Source organism: Antechinus flavipes, chromosome 3, assembly GCF_016432865.1.
Source record: "Antechinus flavipes isolate AdamAnt ecotype Samford, QLD, Australia chromosome 3, AdamAnt_v2, whole genome shotgun sequence".
NCBI classification, from domain to species: Eukaryota; Metazoa; Chordata; class Mammalia; order Dasyuromorphia; family Dasyuridae; genus Antechinus; species Antechinus flavipes.
In genome coordinates, this window is record NC_067400.1 from 2,404,282 (window position 1) to 2,429,328 (window position 25,047).

The window sequence follows — 25,047 nt, forward strand, 5'->3', positions numbered from 1 at the left end:
GGCCGGGTGTTGGTTCGTTTCTTCATTTTGCCCCCTCCTCCTTCTCCTCCTCCTTCTCCTCGGGGTCTCTGATCTCACTGATATGTAGATTTTAACCCCCTTCCTCCATCACTCTGTGCCTCAGGCCACCCACCCTCCTTTGCCTCCATAATAGCCCGCATTTATTTCCCACTTTCAGATTCAGCCCAGGGCCTTCCACCTATGATCTCCTCCAAGCTTCCTTTAAAGCCGGCTCAGGTACCACTTTCTACAGGAGATCTTTCCTGACCACAAAGGAGATCGGAGCTTTTGCTTCCCCTGATTCAAAGGACACGGATTAAACTCCGTCAGGCCGTTTGGGAGGTCTTAGGGCAGATGGAGGAAAGTTCTTCTCGGGTTACTCTTGAAATGACTTTGTAATTATCTCTTTACTCCCAGGTAGTGGAGGAGAGCGGCGTGATGCTGTGGGGGAAAAGCCCCAGAACTTACTCAGCAGTGGCCCAGCCCTCACCGCCGCACTTTCTGGCCCAGCTCAGCCTCTGAGCCCGTTTCCTCATCTGTAAAACTGCCCTTGGGATCTCTGAGGCTTCAGAGCCGCGGGATCTCTGAGCACTCTCGTTTTACCCCCGAATTACTGGGAAAGCTTCCAGCGGCCCCCCCGCAGGCCACGCTGGCTCTTAGCTTAGTAGGCTTTTCTGGGCCGGTCCCTCTGCAGAAAGCTGCCTTGCCCTTTGATTTCACCTGACGCTCAGGACGCCAGCAGGAGAGGGAGGGATGGTACAGCTGTGCCCGGCTTGCAGGGCTCTTCTGGCGCCGCCGGGTTCCCCCGTCATCCCCCCCAACTTATCCTTTCCCTGTTGGGGAAGGAGCCTTTGGCGTGGTCCCTCCGTGCCCAGGTGGGCGCCCCAAGATCCTTGGTCTGAACAGCCGTTCTCTCCCCCTTCCAGAAATCTCACGGATAATCCAGCTGGACTTGGACCTGAAGCACAAGACCAATATCCGCGAGCTGTTTGAAGAATTTGATAATTTCCCTCCGGGAGCCGTCATTGGGATTGCCCGAGAGATGCAGCCGGTCTACAGGTACTGACGTGGGGGACGGAGGGCGGAGAGTCTCCTCACTTGGGGGCTTTTCCCCATCACTGGGGAGGGGGGGAGCCCTCGGCTTTTCCCCGTCACCGGGGGGCCCTCGGCTTTTCCCCGTCACCGGGGGGCCCTCGGCTTTTCCCCGTGACCGGGGGGCCCTCGGCTTTTCCCCGTCACCGGGGGGCCCTCGGCTTTTCCCCGTCACCGGGGGCCTCTGCTAGCATCCTGGGCCTGAGAAGCTTAGGATCCCTCCCGGCACGATCAGACTGTGAGGTTTTGGAAGGCAGGTCTCTGTTGGAGGCTCCGCGGGCAGGCCCTTATGCCAGGGACGCCTAATAAATGCGCGCTGAACTGAAGCCGGCCTTGCTGGGCTTCTAGGTCTGCCCCCTCTCTGATCTAGGGCCTCCTGGGCCGTTGGAACCGTGGGTGACTTTTGAAGGCTTTGTTCTTCATGTCCTGTGGCTCACAGAGAGGGGAGGACCCTCGGACCCCCAGCCGGCCCTGCGGGGGAGGCCCCCCAGTGTTCTGCCCGCCTGGGGGGGACGGGACACCGCTGGGCTTTCGTAGCCATTGGAGTCCAGAGAGTCCAGACCTTCCCCTTGCATGGCCCAGAGCCCTCAGGCTCGCCCTCCCTGTGTCTGGGGAGCACAGTCGCTGTGAAGGCCGAGACGAGGCTCCTGTTTGACCGTGAGGGGCTGCGGGGCTATCTGACCACCAATGGGATCATTATTATTATTGATGATTAACCATATGAGCTGCGGCTCCACATCCTCCCCCCCTTTCTGCCTAAACTCCCTCTATCTGTCTCTCTTGGTCACACTCTGTCTCTCTCTCTCTGTTTCTCTCTCTCTCTGTCTCTCTCTGTTTCACTTTCTGTCTCTGTCTCTCTCTCTCTCTGTCTCTGTCTTTGTCTCTCTCTTTCTCCCTCCCTCTTCCCTCCTCCCTCTCTTATTACCAGTGATCACTCACTGCCCCCTCTTCTCAGTCCTCCCCCCCCCCCCCCAGCCTTGGCCACGATGGCTCCTCTCTTGTCTCTGAATTGTCCCCCGCTCTGGCTGCCCCCAGGACCCTGCCCCCTCCCCCTCCCTGCAGCCGCCTTTCCGGGTGAGCCCATCAGTTCTCGGGGGTCTTTCGCCGTCTCCCTGCTGTTGCTCCTCAGGTCTCTGTGTCCAGCCCCGGCTCCTCTGCGGATCTCTGGCTTTTTTCTCTGCCTGTGGGAGGGTGGGAGCCGCCATGTCTTCCCCATTCCCTGTTACTGAGGGGGTCGGGCCGAGGCTCTGTCTCTTTGCTGCCATCTTGTCTTGTCCCCAACACCCCATGTCCCCCCTCAGCTGGACCGTCAGTAGCTGGAGTGGGGGTGGGGAGGGTCTCCTCACTCCGTCTCCTCCGCGGCCAAAAGCCCAGGTCTGGCCCCGCCCAGCCCACCCCGGGCCTCCCCGGGCCTCTAGGATCCTCTGCTAGCGTTCCTTCCTCCTGCGCCCTCCTCCCTCCCTCCCCGCCTAATGTCCCCAGTTGGCGCCTCGCCTCCGGCTGGTCCCCATAGAAGGCACCCCCGTCTCCCTTACCAGCCCCATCTGGGAGCCTTCCCTCTGAGAGCCCCGGGCTAAGCGGGGCCCTAACCCCCCCCCCTCCTCCCAGGCAGAAACTGGCTTCTGCCTTTCTTTGCGTCCTAGTCTTTTGCTTGACCCAGAGCCTGACACACAGCAGGCGCTTAATAAATGCTGGCTTCTTCAAGGGAGGGATGCTGGGGATCAATAAGTGTGTGTTTGGTGACCCAAAATGTCCCGGACCAGGAAGAATGGTCAGCCTGAGGAAGCTGCCGGGCTTCCCCTCCCTTTGCCGCTGCTTCTGTCTGCCAGGAGGGAAAGCAGAGCCCGCCGAGGTCCCCGCCGCGGGGCCCGAACCAGCCGAGGCCCGCCAGCCTGCGGGAGCTGCTCCTGACGTGAAGGGTCTCAGAGGCTCCGCCCCCTGCCCCCGGGCACCCCCTGACCTTGACCTCCCTCCCCCTCCCCGGCCCTTTCACACCGGGACCTTCCGCCGGGGCCTTCCTCCTCCCCTCCCCCCCCCCCCCCATGAGTGTCCGGGCTGGAGCCTCTGCTGGGGGATCCAAGAAGCCCGGGGCAGCACCGCCCCCTAGAGGGCGGAGCTCCCTGCCCCAGGCCCGGGACTATTTCTTCTTAATCAAAACTGAAAGATGAGGGGCGCCACCCTGCGCCCGGGCTGGTCCGTGCGCCTCTGAGGGAACTTCTGCTCGGCGGGAAGCCGGGGTTCCCCATCCGGTGGCGGCCAGGGACGGCTGCTGGAGCGCCTTTTCCTCAGCCGGCGCCGGGCTTCCCTTCGGCACCTTGGGGGATTCAGGATGGGCGTGGCCCGAGGACGCCCCCTTTGTTAGCTCCGCCCCCGAGTGGGCGGGGTGAGGGCTGGCCGGGCCAGAACGGTCCGGTTCTCTGGGCAGCGCCTGCCTCTGCGAGGCGGGGGGCGGGGGGCGGTCTAGGACAGGGCGTGGCAGATGGAGGCCAGCGGGGAGCTCCGGGCTTAGCTGCCCACCCAGGCCCCCTGCGGGCCCCCGCTAACCCCAGCCCTCCTTCCCTCTGGCCGCTCCTTGCTCCAGGCCCTTTTCCCGGGGGCTCCTCCCTGGGGGGAAGGACAGCGGAGAGGGCTGTGTGTGTGCCATAAAGACCAGGGAGACGGAGGCCCGGAGCCCGGTCCTGGACCGGCCCACGGGCCCAGCCCCTCGTCCCGCCTCCCGATCCCCAGCCAGGCCCGGTCTGGTCCAGTTCCAGGTGCCGGGTTTTCTGAGGGGCCGCGATGCCCAGAACTGGTCCTGAGGCCTGGGCCGGGGGAAGGGACTTGTCGTCGTGGGAGGTCCGGGGAGGAGCCGAGTGCTCCTTAGTAGAGGAGGAGCAGTGGTGGGAAGAGGGGCCGAGGGGGCGTCTCAGGGGGGCGGACCGACCCAGGCTGAGGGGTTTGGCGACGGGTCACCCGGTGACTTCACCGGACGGACCCATGAAGAGACTCAATGCAGGATGAAGCTCCCAGGATGTGGCGGGACCCAATGGCCCCCCAAGGCCCCGGACGCAGGAAGTAGCCACGGGGAAGGTGCCTGGTGGGGGCCCCTCCTCCGACGGACCCCGCGGGCTTTCCCTGGATTCTCAGCCCAGCAAGTGGCCCCGGCCTCTGCTTGGAGCCCTGGTCCCCTCTGGGCAGCTCTCCCAGGGGCTCCCCCGCCCCCCACAGCTTGCCTCGTCGGAGATCCCCCCAAGGTGCCGGCCTCGGCCCCGAAGGCAGCTGCCCTGCCCCTGCCGGCCGGACAGACGTAGGGGGCTGGGAATGAGGGCAGACGGGGGCACGTCCCGCTTCTTCCGTCAGGGCCACGGAGCGGCGATCTCGTGGTCGGGAGCAGCCCCAGCTGGAGCCAGAGAGAAGGGGGGAAGCTCCTTCCCCTGCCCTGACCTGGGGGACTCTGGGTCCAGAGGACAAGGGGGAGGGGAGATTGGCCCTCCGAGGTCGGGCCGGACGCTGCCTCCGAGAGGGGCCCCCTCGCGCCCGCTCAGGCCTGCTGGACGGAGGCCTCCGGGGAGCTGGTGAGAGGAAGGTCACATCTGTCTGCCCGGGGAGCCTGGGCCGGGGCACCCCGCGGGGGCTTCCACAAACAGGCTGGCCTCCAGGAAGGGGGCGCAGCCCGCTCCCCTCCTCGGCCGCCTCTGCCACGGTCAGCTGTGAATGTTGTTCTTGGAGAACCTTCCGTCGTCTTCAGGCCTTTGATAGAAGAACAAAGAGTCACTGCCATGGGGGGCTGCCCGGGAGGGGGAGGGGCGCTGGCCGAACCATACGAGTAGGGCCTCCCTGCCCCCCCACTATCCCTAACAAGCCTCTGCTGGGGAACCTGCTCCCCCTGAGGGAGGCACCCTGCCTTGGAGTGGGCTGGCGGGGAGGGGGGCTCAGGAGGGCAGAGAGCTCCCAGTCAGGGGTGTGCAGCAGTGCCAGCCCTCGGGGGCGGGTACAGTCGCCAGTGTGTGCCCCAGGTCCTGAGGGCCGGCTCAGTGAGACATCAGCGAGGGAGTGGGCAGAACGACCGTTACCTCCTCAGGCCCGTGGGGGTTCGCCGCTGCTACGGTTACAGTGGGGATGTCTTCCGCCTGGTCTTTCCTGGCCACCCAGCACTGAGGGATTGGGGGCAGCTCACCGGGATGGGGGAGGGGGCCTTCCCTCAATTAGGATCCATTTATTTATTTATTTATTTTTATTTTTAAATATTTAGTTTAATTTAATAATAACTTTATATTGACAGAACCCATGCCAGGGTAATTTTTTACAACATTATCCCTTGCACTCGCTTCTGTTCCGATTTTTCCCCTCCCTCCCTCCACCCCCTCCCCTAGATGGCAAGCAGTCCTTTATATGTTGGATATGTTGCAGTATATCCTAGATACAATCTATGTTTGCAGAACCGAACAGTTCTCTTGTTGCACAGGGAGAATTGGATTCAGAAGGTAGAAATAACCCGGGAAGAAAAACAAAAATGCAGATAGTTCACATTCGTTTCCCAGTGTTCTTTCTTTGGGTGTAGCTGCTTCTGTCTGTCATTTATCAATTGAAACTCAGGTCTCTTTGTCAAAGAAATCCCCTTCCATCAAAATATGTCCTCATACAATATCGTTGTCAAAGTGTATAATGATCTCCTGGTTCTGCTCATCTCACTTAGCATCAGTCCATGTAGGTCTCTCCAAGCCTCTCTGTATTCATCCTGCTGGTCATTCCTTACAGAGCAATAATATTCCATAACATTCATATACCACAATTTACCCAGCTATTCTCCAATTGATGGGCATCCATTCATTTCCCAGCTTCTAGCCACTACAGGGCTGCCACAAACATTTTGGCACATACAGGTCCCTTTCCCTTTTTTAGTATCTCTTTGGGGTATAAGCCCAGTAGAAACACTGCTGGATCAAAGGGGATGCACAGTTTGATAACTTTTTGAGCACAGTTCCAGATTTTTCTCAGAATGGCTGGATGTGTTCACAACTCCACCAACAATGTATCAGTGTCCCCGTTTTCCTGCATCCCCTCCAATATTCATCATTATTTTTTCCTGTCACTGTAGCCAGTCTGACAGGTGTGTAGTGGTATCTCAGAGTTGTCTTAATTTGCATTTCTCTGATCAATTGGAACACTCTTTCATGTGAGTGGAAATCGTTTCAATTTCATTATCTGAAAATTGTCTGTTCATATCCTTTGACCATTTAATTTAGGATCCATTTAAATGACCCGACTCCTTGATGCTGCATCTGTTCCCCAGAAGCTGCTTTGTCTTATCGCGTCGTTTCAACGGTAACGCTCCTGGTGAAAGACGAGCCTCGGGAGAAATGGGCCCGGGCCCGGCCGGGCGAACCCGTGCCTCCATCTGCCCTCCTGGGAACGGCAGCGGCGAGATGGGCCGGGAGAACACGGGAAGGGGGATTCCGCCCCAAGCGCCCCTTCCTCCCAGAACCGTGAATGCTGAGCGGTCCGGCCGGGCAGAAGCGCTCCCCCAGCCCTGGGGCCCCGGGGCCGGCCTCGGAGAGCCACGCGGGGCTCCTGGCGAGATCCCCCCACGGGCGTCCTGGGCGCGGTGACGCTCCCACGTCTGCTGGGGACCTTTGCAGGGCTCTGGCCCCTGACCGCAGGCTGCCTGGTAGGGGGCGCCTCTGGCTCCTGGGAGGGCAGACCCCCGGCCTTTCCCTGTGCGCTGACCCCAGATTCAGGGACGTCTCTGCCTCCCTGGGGCCGCCGTCCTCCTGCAGCTTGTGCTCGCGGGCCATGGGGGCAGATGCATCCTCGGCAGAATCTGCCACGCGGGCGAGTCCGGAGGGAAATTAAAGCGCTTGTGAGGGAGGTCACGGGTGAAACCTCGGGAGTGCCCGCAACGCCAGCCCCAAGGGGAGCAGAGCTTCCCACCCCTACAGGAGAGGGGTCACAGGGTGGGCGTGAGCCCCCATGACTCCTGGCGATCAGGCTGGGAGAGCCACTTGCTGTGCTCCTCCTCCTCTTCCTCCTTTTCTTTCTACTCTTCTTCTTCCTCCTCCTCCTCCTCTCTTCTCCTCCTCATCTTCCTTCTCTTTTCTTCCTTCTCTTCTCCTCTTCCCTTTCCTCCTTTTCCTCCTCTTCCTCTTCTCCTCTTCTTCCTTTCCTCCTTTTCCTCCTCCTTTTTCTCCCTCCTCTTTCTCCTCTTTATGTTTTGACAACAGCTTTCCCGTTGTAGACTCTCGGGTCGGGGAGCCCCCTTTCCTGTCCCGGTTCCCTCCATTATGTCCCTTGATGTCCCCTGTGTTTTTCCCAATGACTTTGTTATTCAGGGAATAATAGAAATAGAATAAATAGAAAGGGAGAGGAGGAAAAGGGAAGGGGAAGAAGGGGAAAGAGAGAGAGAGAGACAGGGAGAGAGATGGAGAAAGGGAGAGCAGGAGAGGGAAGGGGAAGGAAGAGAGAGGGAGGGGGGAAGGGAGAAGAGAAAGGGGGAAGGAGAGAGAGAGAGACAGAAAGAGAGAGGGGAGAAAAGGGGGAAGGGGAAGGAGGGGGAAAAGGGAGAGGGACAGAGGGAAAGACGGAGAAAAAGACAGACCCAGAGAGGCAGAGCGAGAGCCCCCCTCCATGCAGGGCTGAGCCTGCCCGGGAAGGCCCTGGCCTCTGCATCCTGCCCATCCTGAGCATCTCAATGCTGGGAAATGCTGGGCCCCAGATGTTTCCTGGCGGAGCAGAGTCTGCCGGGGAGGAGGGACTGCACCGGCCCGGGAGTCCACACGTTCCTCCTGCTGCCGCGGGTGCCCCCGGGGTCCCCAGGCTGTCGGGGTCCCTGCAGATTACTTTAGACACCCCTCACTAAGGGGCTCTGGCTGGGCCTCCCGGGCAGGATGCCTTACTCCTGGCTCTGGGCCTGGGCTTTCTGCCCGTGATGGGGCACTCTCCAGAACCCCCTCTCGCTGGCTGCTTGTCGCCTCCCTGTCCCCCAGGGACCAGCCTGGGCTCCCCGCTCCCCCCGACTCCCAGGCCTTGTGACTGGCGCCCCGTTCCGAAGCCTGCTGGGCCCCGAGTTTCGCTAACGGCTCCTCTTCCTCCTCCCAGGCACACCTTTTGGCAGTTCCGCCGCGAGAACCCGCAGACCAGAGTCGGGGACCCTCCTCCCCACGGACTCCCCGGCTTCAACAGCGGCGTGATGCTCCTGAACCTGGAGGCCATGCGTCAGTCGGCGCTCTACCATCGGCTGCTGGAGCCGGCCGCCCTGCAGCAGCTCACCGAGAAGTACCGCTTCCAGGGCCACCTGGGCGACCAGGACTTCTTCACCGTGGTGGGCATGGAGTACCCCGAGCTCTTCCATGTGCTGGACTGCACCTGGAACCGGCAGCTGTGCACCTGGTGGAGGGACCACGGCTACGGCGAGGTCTTCGACGCCTACTTCCGCTGCGAGGGCCACGTCCGCATCTACCACGGGAACTGCAACACGCCCATCCCGGAGGACTGAGCCGGGCCCAGGGTGCCTGGGAGCGACCGAGGCCTTCCCGCCCCCCAGGTTCTCCCTCGGGTTCTCCCCGTGTGGCCAGCCGTGGTTCACCACCGGTGCCCTCGGGTGACGGGGAGGAAGGAGAAGCAGAGGATGATTGTCTTGGCAGGGATGAGGGACGGTCGTCCGGCTGGCCGGAGAGCGGGGATGAGGGACGGTCACCTGGCTGGCTGGAGAGCGGCGCTGCCTGGGAGGGAGGGGCAAGAGGAGAAGAAACACCCGGAAGGTTTCTTGTTGGCCATCCTCCCCGAGCCAGACCGTGTCACATCAGTGCTCCCAAATGTCATCCTTGCTCAGACCACACACAGACCGCCCTAGCAATCAGGGGCTGCCATCTTGGCGGGCACCCGAGTGTTGCCGCGTCCCAGGGGTGCCGGGGCCGGGGCAGGCTGGCTCTGTGCTTGGAGGTCCCACCGCATGTTGATGGGGGCGGCTCGTGTACCCTGGCTCGCTCAGAGGAGCGGGGAGCCCCGGAGCCTCCCTGTGTCCACTTCGAGCTTGGGCCTGCGAGGGCCGCCGGCTCCCGATCGTGGTCATTATTCACTGTACTGTGGCTGTGAACACTCCTGCCCTGCAGACGAGGAGGACTGGGTTCTCCCCTTGGGAAAAGCCGGTCCACCTGGCATTATTGCACCCTGTGGCTCAGCATCCCGGCCCGGCCTTTGGCTCTGAAGGTCGGCTGAGGGAGGCGGTTTCTCAGGGGCTGAGCCAAAGACAGCGGGGAGCGGAGCTCACGCAGGAGACCGCCGAGATGGGGACCGTGCCCTTCCCGACTGGGCCCAGCTTGGTCAGATGGCTCGTCTGCAGACCTTGTAAGTAGCCGCCCCGCCCCGGAGGTCAGTGCCCATCTCTGCCCTCACCTTCAGAGGGGACGCACGGACTTGTCCATCGTGGAGAGCTCGAGGGCATCATCAGAGCCCTAGGACGTGCCGAGAGCCCTCCCTTTGTGCTGGCGCGTAGGTTTGCCCAAAGCACGCCGCCAGGGCCGTCTCTAATGTGCGCCGAGGGCTCCGGGACAGAGCTAAATAAATTCACTGGAAAGAATCTGTCCTCCTCCATTGATTGTGTTGGGATGTGGGAAGCCACAGCCCTCAGCCTTCATGGGGCCGTCGCGGGCCGCCATGCCGAGGGACGGGCCCCAGGCCCCGATGTCGAGGGACGAGCCCGATTCTGAGGGACGGGCCTGATGCCGAGGGACGGGCCCGATGCCGAGGGACGGGCCCGATGCCGAGGGACGAGCCCGATGCCGAGGGACGGGCCCGATGCCGAGGGACGGGCCCCGATGGCGAGAGATGAGCCCGATGCCGAGGGACAGGCCCGATGCTGAGGGAAGAGCCCCAGGCCCCGATGCCGAGGGACAGGCCCGATGCTGAGGGAAGGGCCCGATGCTGAGGGAAGGGCCCCAGGCCCCGATGCCGAGGGACAGGCCCGATGCTGAGGGAAGGGCCTGATGCTGAGGGAAGGGCCCCAGGCCCCGATGCCGAGGGACGGGCCCGATGCCGAGGGACAGCCCGAGGAGTCTGCTCCCAGAATGGGAAGGAAGCCGTTGGCTGCAGCATCGAGTCGGGATGCTCGCCCATCCGTGGAGGAGCCTCCCCTTCGCCCCATGTTGGTTTCCCAGAGAAGCAACAGCCACCGCCTGTTTGCATTTGGCGAGCCAGGCTCGGGCTCCCCTGGAAACCCGTTGGCTGAGGGGCCCAGGCTGAATGGCAGCATCCCCGCCCTCACGGCCTTCATCACAGACGGCTGCGGTGTGGCCAAAACAAGCTGCTTTTAATCTCTGCATGGACCCGCTGGCTGCCAGTCACTCGTCCCCAGGCAGCGCTCTGCGTTAACCTAAGGGGGCTCGGCCATGTAAGGAGACAGACGGTTCCTTCTGGTAAAGAAACGGCCACATCCCTCCTCCCCCTCCTTGCTGGCGTGGCTGCCTCCGTGGCCCTGGCGGCGCTCCGTCAAGCTGGATCTGCTGGCCCGGGGAGACCCCCCACCTCTCTCCTCCCTGGGACGCCCAGGCTGTCCCCACCGGAAGGGCCTCGGCATGGCGCCCCCCCTCCTATTGTCCGTTGTCCCCGTTACTCCTTCGGGCGGCCTCCCGGGAGCCTCCTGTCTGCAGAGTGAGCCTGGCCCCCGCCCCGCCAAGAGAAAAGGGCAGCGGATGGGCAAACGGCCTCTGCAGTGCCCACGGGAATTGGCCTACCTTGGGGTTGCAGGCAGTGGAAGTGTGGTGAGTGGGGGTGAGGGACATCTCCCCTCGTTCTTTGGGTCACCGGGAAAGCCTGAAAGGGCCTGTGCCCCTCGGGAGCAGAGCTTGGACCTGCACCGGGCATGTTCTGCCCTCAGCCGGGGCTCCCAGAAGCCTGCCCGCCTGGCTGCAGGGCCTAAGGGGGTCTGGGAGGGCAGGAGGCTCTGGGCAGTAGCCATCCTCATCTCTTGTGGGGAGCAGGAAGCCCCTGTGGGGCTGGCAGACTCTCCAGGTGTCCTTCCTCCTCCCTCACCCCCAGTTTACCAAGAAGCCCGGGCATGGGTTTGTGTTTCTGTGTGCGTGTGTATACATATGGCATGCCATGTGCACGAGTACACACACACACACACACACACACACACACACACACACACACACACCCGGAGGCAGCCAGGATTCAGAATGACTTGAGTTCAAGACCTGAGCCTCAGACACTTCCTGGCCGTGTGATCTCGGGCAAGTGACGTCTGTTTGCCTCAGCTTCTTCAACTGTAAAATGGGAATAATCACACCATCTACTTTGCAAATTTTTGTGGGGATCAAATGAGATGCTATTTGTGAACTGTGTCCTACAGTGTCTGCCATATGGTAGGTGCTTAATAAATGCTTATTATTACTGTTATTAGAGTTTTGCATGTTTTTTCAATAAATCTCAAAAAATTTTAAAGTTAAACATTCAATTCAACAAATATTTATTAAGCGCCTATTATGTGCTTAAGAAATTACTCTGCTGTGGACGGGGGTGGGTGGGAAGGCAAAAAGGAAATGGTTCTTGCCTTTCATGACCTCACGTTCTGCATGAAACATGTGTCAGGTAAGTAAATGAGAGCGAGAGAGAAACAGAGAGAGGGAAGGGGGAGGTAAAAGGAGAAGTAAATAGAAAGATAATAGGTAGATGGATAGAGAGGGAAATAAATGGAGAATTAGAGATGGATGGAGAGAGACGGAGAGAAGGGATGAATGGATGGAGAGAGAGATAAATGGAGAATTAGAGATGGGTGGAGAGGTAGATGGAGAGAAAGATGATAGAGGATAGATGGATGGAGAGAGAGATAGTAGACAACTGGATAGCTGGATGTTTAGAGAGAAAGGTGGATGGATGGATGGATGGCTAGAGAGAGAGAGAAGATAAATGTTTACCTGTCTCTTTCATGTCTTACCTGTGACCCATTTGGGGTTTTCTTGGCAAAAAGACTGGAGAAGTTCTCCATTTCCTTCTCTTTAGCTCATTTTATGGACGACAGAACTGAGGCAAACAGCGCTAAGCGACTCCCCCAGTATCTGAGGCTGGTTTTGAACTCGGGTCTTTCCGGCTCCAGGCTCGGCTCGCTCCCCTCTGGGCCACTCAGCCAGCTGTTACATCTGCGTTCAGGGCCGCGGCCTCCCTGCCGTTCTACCTGCTGCAAATTTACCTGACACCCAACAGACGCCGTGCTCTGCTCCCGTCTGCCTCCCTGCAGTGAAATCCCCCCGGATCGCCACCCGGTGCAGACCCTCCTCTTGGGCATTCACAGCCCCTTGCCTTGGCTCCTTCCCAGCTCTCCATTCTCTGTGTCCAGGAGCTCCCTCCACGTTCTGTGGTCTGCACTGTTCTCTGGGCCTAAGACACCCCCTTTTCAGCCCTCCTGGGATCCAGCTTGGGTACCCCCACCATTGCCAACCGCTAGGCCCCCCAGCTGTGAATCTTCTCTGACCGCCTGCCATCCCCTCCTGGTGGATCTCTGCATCCCTTGCTTCTCCCACTAGACCGTGAGCTCCTGGGGGCAGGACCCATGCTCGGTGTGCTCAGTGCGGCAGCGCCTGGCGCAGAGCTGGGCCCCATGAATGTTTGCTGAGGGACAGGGTGGAAGGAATCAGACTAGCCTTGACCTCCTCGGCCGTGGGCCATGTGGCCTCTGCCCACAGGCCGGTGCTTCGGGAGCCTTGGAGCACTCCCGGGAGGACGGAAACTCAGTGACTCTCCTAGGACCACACAGGAGACTCACACCCTCCACTTCGAGCAGCTCCAGGAGCAGACTAGGAGGCGTCTGCTGGGTGCAAAGACCCTCCCATCAAGTACAAGGAGCCTTAGAGCTCAAGCTTCAGCTGCTGGACAGCTCCTGCTTCCCAGACTGCAGGGCGGGCTCGGAGACCCATGGCAAAAAAAATCTTATGTGCGCATGGGGGAGCAGAAATGTGAGCCTCGATGGGCTCTGGACTCTCCCTGGGCCTTGCCCAGCCCGGTGCCTCCTTCCTCCTGTGGCATCTTCCCTGGCTGGAGGGGAATGAACCCGCACTGATCCCACTTGACCCTCGCTGCCTCCACTAGGATCCTGGGGCCATTCAGTCCAACGCAGACCAGTCCATCACCAGGGAGTTCTGGGAAAACAGCCGAGCTCCCTCCGGCTCCCTGACTCCCTCTGTCCCGGCTCCTCTCACTGTAGCTCACCCCCTTTGTCTCCAGGCTTTGCCTGGGGGGATTCCCTGTCCGGGTCCTGCCCTTCCTGTCAGGTTGGACTGGAGCGTCTACACCCCAAGGGGAGAAGGTTCTTGGATGATGACAGCAGAAAAAGGAAAAGTAAGTCCCCGAGGAAGCCGTTGGGAGCCTTCTCAGGCTCCTTGTGGCTCTTCAGCACAGCCTGAGGGCCAGGAGTTCAGAGAACATGGGAGCTGCGCAGAGGCCGGACGCCTCAAGGGCCGGACGCCTCAAGGGCCGGGTCCTTTGGGTTGTCTGAGCCACAGCTGGCCCCTCTCTCTTAAATGGCTTCCCAGTTCCACCGGCAACTGGGACTTTGGGCGGCCCCGGCCTCCTCGGAGGAGCTGTGGCCGTGTTCCTGCCCAGGGCCGCCCCGGACCTTAGCTTTGGTGAGAGACGGCGCTGCAGTGGGGAACCGGGCGGGGAGCTTTTCCCCTGGAGCCTTTCTCCTGGACTTCCATCCTCCCAAGGACTGCTGGGGTTCCCTAGCACTGGGACCTGCTTGGTCTGAAAACTGAGAGAGGGAAAGACGCCACATGCAAGAACCCCAGAATACCCTGCCGTGAGAAATGGAAGTCAGAGATCCAGGAGGCCAGAGAGCCAGCCCGGTCACCCAGAGCCGCGGGCGGAGAGCCAGCCCGGTCACCCAGAGCCGCGGACGGAGAGCCAGCCCGGTCACCCAGAGCTGTGGTAGGAGGTCCAGGAGGCCAGAGAGCCAGCCTGGTCACCCAGAGCCGCAGTCGGAGAGCCAGCCCGGTCACCCAGAGCTGCAGTAGGAGATCTAGGAGGCCAGAGAGCCAGCCCGGTCACCCAGAGCCGCGGTCGGAGAGCCAGCCCGGTCACCCAGAGCCGCGGACGGAGAGCCAGCCCGGTCACCCAGAGCCACGGACGGAGAGCCAGCCCGGTCACCCAGAGCCGCGGACGGAGAGCCAGCCCGGTCACCCAGAGCCGCGGTCGGAGAGCCAGCCCGGTCACCCAGAGCCGCGTCCTGCGGCACCCTTTTGCCACCTGTGAGAAGGCAGCCGAGCAGGGTGCTCTGCCCCTCACCCTCCCAGTCTGCCTATTGGACCAAAAGTTAAAAAGCTGCTGGGAATCTGTGTTCATGGAGTGCGGGCAGGTGCAGAAGTGACGGGGAGAAGTGGCCATTGTGGGACAGGACTAAGGGGAAGGGGGCCTGGGATGCTCTGTCCTGACCTGGGTCTGCAGCCAGGGCCAAGCCCCCGGAGCCCTGAGGGACTTCCTGCTGCTCCTGCGTCCCGGGGGCGCCCCCCTCCAGGGCCGGGATGGGGAGCAGCTGGAGAGCTGCAGCTTTGGGCCTTCCCTTCCGCTTTGATTCATCCCTTTCTGTTCAGCGGGGCTGGCCCTAGGTGCTCATTCCTTTTGCTTTATCCATCCCCTTGCTCTTCCTTAACCAGTGAGCGGCCCCGTAACAAAGGAGAAGAGGGGAAACCTCCGAGCGCGGTCCCACCTCGGCCAAACCTGGCAGCGCCCGGTGTCCGGCACCCATGGGCCCCGCCTCGGCACAGCGGCGCGTTTCCGTCTCCTTCGGAGCCTCGGCCAGTAGCACGTTTAGCTGCTCGGGGGCGTCCCTTTTGTGGCCGCGTCTGCCCCGGGTCCCCCCCCTGCCTCCCCCAGGACTTGGGCGCCTCCATCATCCTCCCGGGAGCACAAGCCGCCTCCCGGGCCCGGCTTCCCAGCGTGGCCGGTGTCCCCAGCGATGGGCCCGCTGCGGCCCCTTTCTGCCCTCGGGGTTGGGGGGCCTGGGACTGGATAGAATGCCCTTTTCTGACGGTGAGCGCTCTGGCGCGTTCCTTTTTAGGCGGACGAGCCCGGGCCCTCCGGTCCTTCAGCGCCCGCGCGTCAGACGAGGAAGCCGAGGCCGGAGAGGGGCTGGGGCCCCCCGGAGAGACGACGCCCCCGCTGCGGGCCCGGCCCGAGGAGCCCCTTGGCGCTTGCTCCCTTATGGCATTGTGAGCGGCTTGATGGTCCTTGCAGCTTCAGCCTATCCCTGCCATTATGTGCAAGACCCCAGACGGCGACGCGGCCCCAGCTCCGGCCGCCGGGAGGAAGCCCCGCCGTGTGAGGGGGCGTGGCAGCAGGTGATTGCTGAGGCTGAGGCTTCTTTAGGCCCCAGCTCTCACCTCCCACTCTCCCTCACAACCAACTCCTCGCCCGCCCGGCCAGGCCCGGCCCCGCCCCGGAGGAGGTGAGCGCCCGCCCGCAGGTGAGTCCGCGAGGGGGAGCGGCCGGGAGGGAGGGAGGGAGGTGGGGGGCCGGGCCGTCCCCACGGGAGAGGTCGGGCTCACCCCCCGCTCGGCTGTGACTCAGGAGCTCGGGCGGGATCCGAGCTTGTGCCGCGCACACAGTGGGCACTTAATAACGGCTCTCTCCTGGCTCCGATTTCACGCCTTTGTGTTGGGAAGTCGGGCAGCGAGCACTTATTAAGCCCCTACGTGCGCTGGGCGGCCCAAGTGCCGGGATGCAGAGACAGGCCGGGCGCCCCTTGGCTCTCGCCATTTAGCCCGGAAGCGGGGGTCTCTCAGGCCGGGGGGCCGCCCATCCCCCAGAGACAGCTCCGACATCCCGACTTCTCGGGTTTGCGTAAGAGATTTCTCTCTCGGAGTGGAAGCTCCTGCGGGGAGAGTTCATTTCCTGCTCCTACATCCCAAGCACCTGGCACATAGTAGTGCTTGACACATAGTAGGTGCTTCATAAATGCTTGTTGATTGTTTAGTTAATTTTAGCGCCCAGCCAGCCCCGTCCCCCCCAGTACCTCCCAAACCTGGGGAAGCCGTGAAGGTCAGAGCCCTTGGAATGTCCAGGGAGACAGGCGCTTTTGAGCCCGGAGCCATGTTACGAGGCAGCTTTACCTGTAAGATGGGTCCCGGAGGGGTCTGAGGTCCTTCCGGCAGCATGAACAGGCGTGTGCTTGGGGGGGATGGTGGCTGTTCATGGCGACCTAGTGAGCAGGTTGGAGACTCATGTGGAGTCAGGACCTCCAGGTTCACTGGCCCTCCCTGGCCCCAGTCTCCTCTTCCTGGGGGGACAGTGCTAAGGTCCCTCTCTGAGTCCTGGGGCACAAGATGCCCTGGTCCTGAGCCCTGGGGGGCTTTGGGGCTAAAGGGAGAGAATGAGGAGAGAGGGGAGACCAGAGGCTGTTGGGGCGGCTCGGGCTCTTCCAGGGATGAGGTGCCCCCCCAACAAGGGCTCACAAAGTCTCGGAGAAGTCGGAGCGTCCGGTGTGAAGTTCCTGGGCTTCCTCCTGCTCTCTCCTGCACAGTGAAGGAGCCCTCTGCTCCCCAAGGGGACGAGGGATTTCCACTGGAAGAGGTTCGGGTGGAGCTTTCCCCCATGGTCCTCACCGCCCCGGCCTCGGCCCGTGTCCCGGTTCTGTGGGTCTGCCGCGCTCTCGGTTTAAGGTTCAGGAGAGGCCGAGCGTGACTCCTGCCCCCGTTGGGCCCATCGTCCCCCCGGTGGGCTGCGGGCTTGCGGCCGGCCTGCTTCCCGGGGTGACCCTCCCAGAGGGCGCTGCTCCCCCCAGAGCTTGCTTAGTGACGGCGGTGACTCCCTGCTTGTCCTTAGGAGCGGGTCTCTCCTTAGCGCGGGGAGTGTCGGGGGCGGGGGCGGCTGCTCCTCCCTTCCTCTGCAGGTGCTTCAGGGGGCAGGGCCGGGGGGGGGGGCGCTCCCGGGGGAGCTCGCAGTGGGATGTTCTCCCGCGGGCCAGACAGGAGTTGTCCCTCCCCAGGGCTGGGGAGAATAAGCAGTGACCGAAAGTGGCCAACGTGGAGCTGAGGAGGGAGTTTACAAATAGGGGGAAGGGTTACTCAGGCCTGAGACATTACTTGTAAGAGGGGGTTTGGGAAGGGCCTTCAGAACTTGTAAGTGAAACCGTTTTTCTGTCACTCCCCGAGAGCCCGGTGCTTGTAAGGGGAGCTTGTGACCTCCCGGTGGCATTTCTGTCAGACACGCAAGGTTCTGGGGTCCCGGGAGAGAAAAGCATCAGCTCCCTAAAGAGCCTCTAGCATTCCAGGGCTCCGGGTCTGGAGCCGAGGCGGAGCCTTCACCCGGACAGAGAGGTGGCCTCCCGGGTGGGATGGGGAGCCTCGGACTCGGGAGCCGCTTCGGGCTCATCGGCGGGCTGGGCTTGGCGGGGAAGGCGGTGGCGGCTCTCGCCGAGGTCCCTTGTGGCCTGCCCTGGGCCGTGGTTCCCGGGCTCCCTCCCAGGCAGGTCTGGCCGACAGGAAGGGCTCAGTGCAGGCGGAGCATCGTTTCTCCTCCCTCCCCTTGTGTGTGACTTATTCACAAGCCTCCGGCCTCCGGCGGGGCCTGGGCTCAGCTCTGGGCCATCTCCTGGCCGAGGTCCCGGGATCCACCCGACCCACATCCGGTGCTGGGCGGCTAAAGGGTTAGTTCTGTCCCGGACTGGGTCCTGGAAGCCTCCCACGGGGAGCCGAGTTTCAGCGGCTGCTGCCGGACAGGAGGAAGGCTCGGGGCCGGCCCGAGGTGGTCAGGGACGGCCCCTGAGCCCGTGGAGAGGGCACCGTGCTCCTCGCTCCCTCGCGGGCCGGGCCTCCGGCTCTTGTTCCCAGACTTTAATTGTTTATTAATAAGAACAAAGTGCTCAGAAATGGGATCAGGGGAATAAAGGCTAATTACAAGCCCCAGGCAAGGGGGCTGCAAAGAGGGAGCCTCGTTTCAGGCAGGGGGAGGAGGTGCAAGGACGGGTAGGTCCCTGCGTGGAGGGATGGGCCGGAGGAACGGCACCCGGGTGGGGAGGGGCTGCCCCGTCTTCCCTGGCTTCTTGCCCCGACTGAACGAGGCAGATCCCAAAATGACTCGCCTGGCAGCATCTGACCCCGCCCCCCATAAGGACAGAAGAGTAAAAGCTGGTGGCAGCGGGCGGGGGCCTGAAAGGGCCAGCAGGGGTCCCGAAGGCTCTTGGAAGGGGGGGAGGGCGCTGCAGACCCGGAGAAGAGCAAACGCACCAACTGTAGGCGGAGGAATAGCATTTATATATCACTTACTGTGTTCCAGGGGCTGTGCTAAGCCCTTTACAGACATCCCATTTGAGCTTCACAACAAGTGGGGGGCAGGCGCTGTTATTACTCCCATTTTACAGATAAGGAAACTGAGGTGTAGACTGTTACTACTCCCATTTCACAGATAAGGAAACTGAGGCTAAACTTGAACTGAGATCTTTGTGACTCCTTGCCTCATGTACTCTCCACGGAGCCACTAGTCACCTCTGCAGGCCAGTGAGCTTGACTTTGGTTCCTGGGGACATTCTTGAATGAACTTGCAGGGAGGCGGGGTGTTCTCGCTGGCCAAAACCAAAGCCCAGCAGTGCCCCCGAGAGGTGCGTAATTAGGACAGGAAAGTTGGGAGGTGGGTGGAGGACCCTGACCTCGGCTCCTCGGCTCCTCGGCTCACCTTTGTCCTCCAGAGCTCATGTGCCAAGTCAGAGCATCTTGGGAGCGTTCTAGGGAGTGTCCCTAAATCCACAGAGAGATGGGCCCAGAAAACTTCCTGGCTTTGTTAGCTGAGAGGAGCTGGCGGCCTTTCCCCAGGTCTGGGCTTGCCGGCTTCGGTCTCCCTGCAGTGGCGAGGGCAGTGCCAGGAGTGGGCAGTGCCCGCCGGAGGCTTGTGCTGCGGCCACATGGGCCAGCAGGAACCAGTGCCAGCGGCAGCAGACGTGGGATGCTCGTTGTCTCCTCGGGGGTCTGCTTGGGAGAGGGAATGTTTTTAATAATAGCCTTTTAGTTTCAAAATCCATGCAGAGATAGTTTTCAGCATCCCTCTTGCAAAACCTTTTTTCCAATTTTTTCCCTCCTTTCCCCCCAGCCCCAGCCCAGTAATCCAATTTATTCTTCTCCACTCATTTCCACATTTATCACACTGCAAAACAAACAAACAAACAAACAAAATCACATCAAAAAGGGAAAAAAATAGGAAAGAAAAAAAGCAACCAAACAAACAGCAGAAAGAGTGAGAATGCCGGGCTGTGATGCAGCCTCGGTTCCCACGGGCCTCCCGGGGTCAGGCGCTCTCTCCATCTCAAGATCCTGGAACTGGCCTGAATCACCAAAGAGCCCCCCGTCCATCAGAAGGGACCTGCGCATAATCTTGTTGTTGCCGTGGACGTGATCTCCTGGTCCTGCTCACTTCACTCAGCATCACTTCCTGCAAGTCGAGAGGACTTTTATAGTTCTGCAGGGACAAGGTCCCGTCTCTGGGGGGGCCGGTCCCCTGCGGCACGGTACCGCCGAAGCTCTGAGCTCATGGGGGCCCAGTCTGGCCCTGGCGGCCACCCCCATCATGTTCTTTTGATTTGACCCCAGGTCCTCACCTGAAAGTGATCCTGGGAGATCCCTGGACTCCCTTGGGACACGGTGCCCCCTGCCTGCCGTGTTCCCGCCATGAGTGCCCTGGGTGCCCTCCCCTTTGGGGCTGGGAAGGGCCAGGCCCGCTCAGGACTTTGCTCTCTGCCTGTGATCTGAAGACCGGCGGCCATCGTTTCTTGGACCCAAGGCCAGTAAGGCGTCTTAGGCCTTTGGGTCCAAGCCCCTACATGTCTTGCTTTACTAAGTAGTCAACATTTATTAGGCACCTACTGTATGCCCACACTGCTAAGCACTGGGGACACAAAGAGGCAAAACCCGGTGCCCGCTCTCGGTGCCCCCTTGGCGAGGAATCAGCCAGCCCCTCAGTGAGAGGGAGGGACCCTGCCCCGCTTGGGACATCCGTGATGGACAGCTTCTGCAGACACCGGGCCCAAGTCTGTCACTTTGCCTCCTCTGCCCACCTTGCTCTCCTGCTTCTGCCAGGTCAGGATGGTCTTCCCACAAGGCAGAGGGCCCAAAGTGGCCATTCACCCGGAGCCTTCCCTTCTCCAGATGGCACAGTCCCCGTTCCCTCAGTCTATCTTCCTGTTGCTTCCTCTGGAAGCCCTCCAGCTTACGAATGTCCTTGTAATGGGCGCCTCGGACCTGAATGCGCCAAAGTGGTCCAACTGAGGCAGACCGTGGCAAACTTGGGCCCGGTAGTTGCAGAAGGCTTCTTTCAGCTCTGAGATCCCGAACTCCTGGCTTGGTCCGACACATTTTGTCCTGGTCTCCCCCTGAGCCGCCTGACCCTCCAGCAGGGCTTCCTCCCCGGCCCATCGCCGCAGCCTGTGGACGTCAGCGCTTCCTCCACCTCTGCAGCCTCTGCATGATGCTCCAGGAGAAATGGGCAAAATCGGGCCAATCCCCTCTCGCTCCTTGCTCTCTGGGGACCCGGAGGCCACCCAAGAGGCCGGCCTCCTGTGGAGAACTGACTCTGGATGCGGGAGCCCTGTTCAGGAGCCCACTTATCCCGGTAAGTGAGAGCCCTGGTGCGGGGGGGGGGGGAGGAGAGGGGGACCCGGGCTGGGCCGGGGAGGGGCAGGGCCGGGCCGGAGAGGGGCAGGGCAGGGCCGGGGAGAGGCAGGGCCGGGGAGGGGCAGGGCCGGGCTGGAGAGGGGCAGGCCCAGCTGGCTATCTGCCTCTCAGAGCCTGGACAGGAGACTGAGGGGAGAGGTGCTGGGTGAGATCATGAGGAAGCCGGAAATGCCTCCTGGGCAGCTGAGAGGGGGAGATGGGAGCAGGAGATAGCAGTCTAGACAGTGAGTGACTCAGCCCCCTCGGCCTCCCAGCCTGGAAGGTCTCCGTGCTGCCTGAGGGAGGGGGTGACCTGGACAAGCCCCGGGCACTGCAGGCTCCTGGTGGGCGGCCTGGCAGAGGCCGGGAGACGGACGCCCCTCGGTGCCGTTGGGCACTGCGGACTTCCTCCCCGTCTTCTCTCACGCCCCACGCTGCTGACAAAACCTGGACCACCGGGCCTAGGGCCTGCCTCCTGTCGGGTGCACCCAGGCAAGGGCAGGAGGAGGCTGGAAGATGGCCAGAAGGGCGAAGGGCCCCGGATGCAAGGCTAAGAGCGCCCTTTCAGAGCGGGAGGACCCTGAGGGGCCTAGAGGAGCCCTGCCTGACACGTGGATTTGGGTGCAGGGGCTGGCCCTGCAGGGGTTCCGTCTGCTCCAGGAAGCTTCCCCTACCGAGAGCCTGGGAGCGCTTTAGGGGATTTCTCGCTCCTCTTGCTCGGGCCCGACCTGGGAAACTGAGGAGCGCGCCCCTCTTCACACAAGTCACCGCGCCCCCTTGTAAGCACACGTGGCCAGAGCTCACGGAGAACTTTTATACACAGGCCGAAAGCAGCCAGGGCAGCTCAGGGGAGAAAGGCTCCCCCATGGCTTAGCACCCAAGAACTCACAGGCAAAGGTACGCAGATGAAGTGAGAAGGAGCAGAATAGCTGAAGGCCCAACACATCCCCTTTCAGACCTAAACAAGTAACAGTGACAGAAAGGGGCTCAAGACAAGAGAAAAGTCCGATGTGCGGGGTCTCGGGCAGTTAGTGAGTCGGTACAGAACGAGATCTAGACCTCCGGGACAGAAGGAAACCTCCCAGCCACGTCCACCTGTCCCCGGAGCCTCCGCCACAGAGAGATGGGGGCTGTCCTGTAGCCGTCCACTTAATAAGTGCCCCCGAAGGCCTGGCCGGGGCACTGCCAGCCCCTGGGCACCCGCTCTCACTCTACCGAGGAGATTCAACAGCAAACAGATCAGCGATGCAAAATGCTTCCGGAGAGACGGAGCGGGGAGTGGGGGCTCCAACAAGGCAGCCCTGGAGGGATTCTAAGAAAGGGGAGTTGGGGAGGGAGGGAAGGAGGCGCAGGCCCAGGGGGCAGCCAGAGACGGGAAGCCCATGGGGCTCGGGCAACATCCGGGGCATCAGTTTTTCTGGGTTGGAAAGGCAAAGGGCAGCCGGGTCACAGAGAATGTGGGGAGTGTGGGGGAACATGGCAGGACCTGGCTCTGGGGCAGGACGGGCTGTCTGGGGTGGGGGGGCCTGGCCATGGGGGCCAGTGTCATCCCTCATCCGCAGATCTCTCTCAGGCGGCTCCCTCACTTCCCAGCAGGGGGCGGCTATGACTTCTAGGCTCCATGTTGCAGAAGGGAGTTCCCTAATTTCCAGGAGACACACCTTCCTCTCAGCTTCTATAACCTGACCTCACCCATCTTCGCCCAGGATCAGAGTCTGCTGGTCCTTCCCAGGGATGGCGTTTCTTACCCGAGTGAGTGCTTTCCTTAAGTCTAGATTTGGGGTTTTAAACTTGGGGGGGGTAGAGGGGGTTCATAAATTTGAATGAGAAAAATATCTTTATTTCAATATAATTTTATTTCATTTTTAAAAAATTTCAATATGTAAATGTTTGCTATTGTTATTGATTTATTTAATCCTATTCCTTTTATAAATTGGAAAACATTCTAAGAAGGTTAGTAGGCTTTAGCAGACTAAGAATTTGTTCATGACACAAAGGAGGTTAAAAACCTCTGATTTACAGTTTTCTTTCTCTGCTTTGTCTCTCTCTGATTTAAGTCTCAAGATCAACTTTGTACTGTAGACTTTGGGAGAGACCCTTTCTTTTCTATTTTTTGCATATTGTTTGTTATATTGAAAATATTTTTTCTTTGAGTGTTTGGTAACTTATTTCACTGTAAATCCACCTGTTTGGACGAAGAGATTCTTTGAGAGTTCATTTATGACATGTTTAATTTATTAAATTTATCTATTTCTTGTTCTATTAACCTGAGAGTTTTATATTTTTGGAAGCATTCATCAGTTTCATTTAAATTGCAGGTGTTAAAATTATTCGATGACCAATTCTGACAGACTGGCTCCTTCAACAACGAGATGACTCAGGGCAGTTCCAATGGTCTTGTGATGAAGAGAGGCATCTATACCTAGAGGGAGAACTGTGGGAACTGAGTGTGGCTCACAACATAGTGTTTTTATTCTTTTTATTGTTGTTTGTTTGCATTTTGTTTTCTTTCTCATTTTTTCCTTTTTGTTCTGACTTTTCTTGTGCAGCACGATAATTGTGGAAATATTTATAGAAGAATTGTGCATTTTTAACATATATTGAATTACTTGCTGTCTAGGGGAGTGGGCAGGAGGGAGTGAAAAGATTTGGAAAACAAGGTATTGCAAGGGTTGTTGCAAATGATTGAAGTTTATGTTGAAAATTATTTAGGCATATGTTTTAAAAATAAAAGGCTTTAATAAAAACATTAAAAAATAAATTGCAGACATTCATTTCATTTAAATGGATAAAATGTATGTTTTGTTGGTGATAATTGGACAACAGTTTCTAAAATTTCCACTTTATTTGTTGTAACTTTCCCTTTTTTATTTTTGATACTGATATTTTGAGTTTCTTAAGAATCATGTTCATTGTTTATTTGATTTTTTAAGTTCATAATTTTATTGAACCATTCAGTTACTGTTGTTTTACTTTCAAGTTTTGTCAGTAAGTTCTTTGATTTTCAAATATGTTTTACAGTTTGATTGTATTTTTATTTTATTGCTTTTTGACATTTTAAAAAGTTGTACATTTCATTGATCTGTTCTGTCTCTGTTTTTAAGATGAGAGTGTTTAGAAAAGTAAATATGCCCCTCAGGTTTGCTTTGGCTACATCCCAACAGTTCTGCTATCTTGTCTTATGACTGTCATCTTCACTGATGAAATTATGTAGTGTTCTGTGGTTTGTTCATTAAATTAAATTATTTAAATTATTTTATTTCTAAGTTTGAATCCTTTTTTCAAAGACTATTACTTTAATTATATTACTTTGTGAACAGTAAAAAATTTACTTGATATTTTTGCTTTTCTATACATGTTTATGAGATTTTTACGCTCTATTACATGGTCAATTTTTTAAAAATAGAACCGTGCCTAGCTGACAAAGGTATATATTTCTTTCTCTACCTATTCATTATTTGCCAGAGACCTATCACGTTTAACTTTTTCTGAAGTTCTATTTATCTTTCACTTCTTTTTTGTTCATGTTTGTCATTGTTCGATTTCGTTTAGGTCTAAAAGGGGATATATTTAGGTCTTCCACTATTATAGTTTTGCTATTTCTTACTATAATTTGCTTAATCTTTCCTTTAAATTCTTAGGGATTAAGCCATTAGGCAATTACATACACATGTATATATGTGTATAAAGTATTGTTAATATCTCATTATCTGTGGTGCCTTTAAGGAAAATGTAATTCATCTATGTATCTCTTTTTTTTTTTTTCTGTGTGTCTCTTAATCTTGTCTATTTTCATTGTTGCCGTTCATAAAATCATTATTGCTAGCCCTACATTTTTTTTCCCAGTCCCTCACTTTAACTCTGAGTGTATCTTTATGTTTCAAGTGTGTTTCTTGTTAAAAGAAAACATATTGGTACATTCTGCTTTCTGTTTAATTCTGCTCTTCCATTTTACTGCTTGTGGGTTTTCCTTTATCATATCCTCTTATAGCTTTTCCCTCCCTCCCCATCCTCTTTTTGATAAAAGATAACTTATTTTTCTTCTATTTTTCAATTGTTTGATTTTGTTCTGATATTTCCTTTTTTCTCATGCAGTTGTTCAAAGAGCCTCTTGTTTCTACCAAGTTTTCTGTTTCTGTTCTAAATTATTGTCCTTCCATTTCTTTGTTCCAGAGCTTTAACTTCACTCATCATTTTGTCTTTATTTCTTGCTGTTTCTTCCAGGTAATCTCAAAATCCTGGTGACTGCTGGCTTGTTTTGTTTTTTCCCTCTGGGGGCTCTACTTTTAGTGGTTGTGGAATTATTATTTCCTGCTGCGTCCTTCTCAGGAATCTCCTAACTCTTATCTCC

The 25,047-nt window shown here is 58.4% G+C and overlaps 2 protein-coding genes across 3 annotated transcripts in view; both read left to right on the forward strand.

Moving 5' to 3' along the window:
• Positions 1-11,466, forward strand: part of XXYLT1 (xyloside xylosyltransferase 1) — a 44,376-nt gene extending 32,910 nt beyond the window's left edge. Inside the window, exons 3-4 of the mRNA XM_051985509.1 lie at positions 927-1,059; positions 8,167-11,466. Coding sequence (XP_051841469.1) covers positions 927-1,059; positions 8,167-8,563 — 530 coding nt within the window. The 3' untranslated portion in view covers positions 8,564-11,466. The remainder of the gene's footprint in view (positions 1-926; positions 1,060-8,166) is intronic.
• Positions 11,467-16,980: 5,514 nt separating this feature from the next.
• LOC127558304 (uncharacterized) lies at positions 16,981-23,950 on the forward strand. Of its 2 annotated transcripts, none has more exons than XR_007952749.1 (3): positions 16,981-20,655; positions 21,520-22,448; positions 23,015-23,950. XR_007952749.1 is itself a non-coding variant. In XM_051991608.1 (3 exons), exons 1-2 carry the CDS (start codon positions 20,526-20,528, stop codon positions 21,568-21,570), a joined length of 729 nt encoding a protein of 242 aa, XP_051847568.1. In that variant the 5' UTR covers positions 20,431-20,525; the 3' UTR covers positions 21,571-22,448; positions 23,015-23,950. The 2 variants fall into 2 exon arrangements, 1 of the variants encoding a protein (XP_051847568.1); XM_051991608.1 differs by having other exon boundaries at positions 20,431-20,655; positions 20,972-22,448.
• The last annotated feature ends 1,097 nt before the right edge of the window (positions 23,951-25,047 follow it).